The sequence below is a fragment of the Peromyscus californicus genome, unplaced genomic scaffold (assembly GCF_007827085.1).
Source record: "Peromyscus californicus insignis strain IS unplaced genomic scaffold, ASM782708v3 Scaffold_4__1_contigs__length_199733344, whole genome shotgun sequence".
Taxonomy (NCBI): domain Eukaryota; kingdom Metazoa; phylum Chordata; class Mammalia; order Rodentia; family Cricetidae; genus Peromyscus; species Peromyscus californicus.
Window position 1 is genome coordinate 96,640,297 of NW_026294562.1, and position 2,451 is coordinate 96,642,747.

General features: G+C 39.1%; 1 protein-coding gene across 1 annotated transcript; it reads left to right on the top strand.

Annotated features, from left to right (window-relative positions):
* The first annotated feature begins 751 nt into the window (after positions 1–751).
* LOC128094963 (olfactory receptor 2D3-like) lies at positions 752–1,675 on the top strand. The gene has a single exon (XM_052713586.1). The coding sequence runs from the start codon at positions 752–754 to the stop codon at positions 1,673–1,675; it is 924 nt and encodes a 307-aa protein (XP_052569546.1).
* The last annotated feature ends 776 nt before the right edge of the window (positions 1,676–2,451 follow it).

Below are 2,451 nucleotides of genomic sequence, written 5' to 3' on the forward strand. Positions count from 1 at the left end.
GTGATTTTAAAAAGAATGAAATGAAATAGTTACCAATGATGTCCAACAAGTGATACCAATAGATGAAAACTGGTGTCATTAGTACTAAAGATCTATGTGCAAAAAATTTTAAATTGTGCAGAAGACAGGCTTTAGAGACTTGGAGAAGAATGCTAAGTGTAACAGCCAAAGATACGGCTATTTTTATTGATAACCCACAGAGCTTTCTTTACATTGGAGATAAGTGAATTTGAGTGATAGACAATATCACAGAACACTAACCCCTTTATCATATCTTTTTATTTATTCCTCACTCTGTAGAGTGATTCTTTAGAATGATTTTGCAAATAATAAATCAGACAGGCTTCATAAATATTATCACAGATTTCACTGTGTCTAACAAAACTAGTTAAGATCTTGCTCGCTCCTTAGACCTACATAAGGGATGGGTATACTCTGAGCAGCTCCACAGGCCTCTCACCTCATTAGGAGGAACAGAGGTGGATTGGTGATGCAACACACTCAGAATGCTATTTTTCTTTTTGGTGCCACTAAAAGATACAAGGGGAGAACAAAAATAGTTTTTGGCTCTCTGTTGTCAGACCACACAGTCCAAAAGAAAATTCAGTCTTTCAGAACATGGAAATAGTTTTACAGAACTCAATATCCAATTTTGAATTAATAAAACACCCAGTTATGTAGGTATTCTGACATAACTGATGTATGTGTGTTTCTTTCCTTGATGTTCATCTAGAGAGATGAATGACCATTCATGGGTGAGGACAACAGAACATCTGTGACAGAATTCATCTTCCTGGGCCTCTCACAGGACCCACAGACCCAAGCCTTGCTCTTCTTCCTCTTTCTCCTCATCTACCTGCTCACTGTGCTGGGAAATCTGCTCATCATCGTCCTCATCCACACAGACCCCAGACTCCACACTCCCATGTACTTTTTCCTTAGAAATCTGTCCTTTGCTGATCTCTGTTTTTCTACCACCACAGTTCCCCAAGTGCTCATCCACTTCCTGGTGAAGAGAAAGACCATTTCTTTTGCTGGATGCTCAACTCAGATAGTTGTGTTACTTCTGGTTGGGTGTACAGATTGTGCACTCCTGGCAGTGATGTCCTATGACCGATATGTGGCTGTCTGTAAGCCTCTGCACTACTCCACCATCATGACACACTGGTTATGTGTCCAGCTGGCTGCAGGGTCCTGGGCCAGCGGTGCACTTGTGTCCCTGGTAGATGCCACATTCACTTTGCGTCTCCCTTACCGAGGAAACAACGTCATTAACCACTTTTTCTGTGAAGCTCCTGCTCTTCTGAAGCTGGCTTCAGCAGACACTTACAGCACAGAAATGGCCATCTTTGCAATGGGTGTGATCATCCTTCTAGCACCTGTCTCCCTCATCCTCATCTCCTACTGGAACATCATCTCCACTGTGATCCAGATGCAGTCTGGGGAGGGGAGGCTCAAGGTCTTCTCCACCTGTGGTTCCCACCTCATTGTTGTTGGTCTCTTCTATGGCTCAGCAATATTTGCATACATGAGACCAAACTCCAAGACAATGAATGAAAAGGATAAAATGATTTCAGTGTTCTATTCAGCAGTGACCCCCATGCTGAACCCCATCATTTACAGTCTGAGAAACAAGGATGTCAAAGGGGCTCTCCGGAGAATGACTTCAAGATAACATTTTCTGAAATGGCAATGTGACTGTGCTGAGCATGACATGTTCTCCAAGATTTTTCCTCTTTTATGTCATTCTTTTACATTTTCTTCTCATTTTTCATATATTTTTATCTGTTTCATCCAATTGATCATTTAAATGAAAGCGATCAAAATAGACCACGGAAAGAAAATTGAACTGAAGGAAAAGAAAAAAGAAAAGAGAAGAGCTAGTTTTGATTTGCAAAAGGAGGAAAGGAGAAACTGGAATGAAGGGAGCATCTTCCTTCTTATGTGATGGAAGGAGGGAGGGAAAAAACGGAACAAGGAAGCAATCCTTCTTCGTTAGTTTATGCAAGTAATATGGAAATTAAAAATAAGTATTTAGTGTCTGTCAAAAAATAAACCCATAACAAAACAAAACAAATCAGTGGAATAATAATCTTTCACAAACAGGAGTCTATATTTCTGACAATGAAGTTAACTAGAGTCATTTATACATGTATTTGACATTTGTTTTTGAAGATATATTTTATACTACAAACACCTTTATAAAGCTTGGGAAGTAGACATGGAAACCAATGTTATATTTCTGGCCTTGATTTTAATTGAAATCATATTAATTTCTGAAATTGAATAGAGAGCATATTAGCAGGATAAGAGGTGATAGAATTACAGGAGTGTTTGCATATTTAAAGGACTAGATGAAAAAAATAAGACAGCTGGATAAGAAGACCCTTGAGCTCAATGCTACAGAATTTGACTACTTTCTAATTATGAAGCATCTGAAGATTAGGTGAG

Bases quoted from the DNA above. Each gene is read 5' to 3' on its own strand.
- LOC128094963 (XM_052713586.1), top strand. From the start codon at position 752: ATGGGTGAGGACAACAGAACATCTGTGACAGAATTCATCTTCCTGGGC.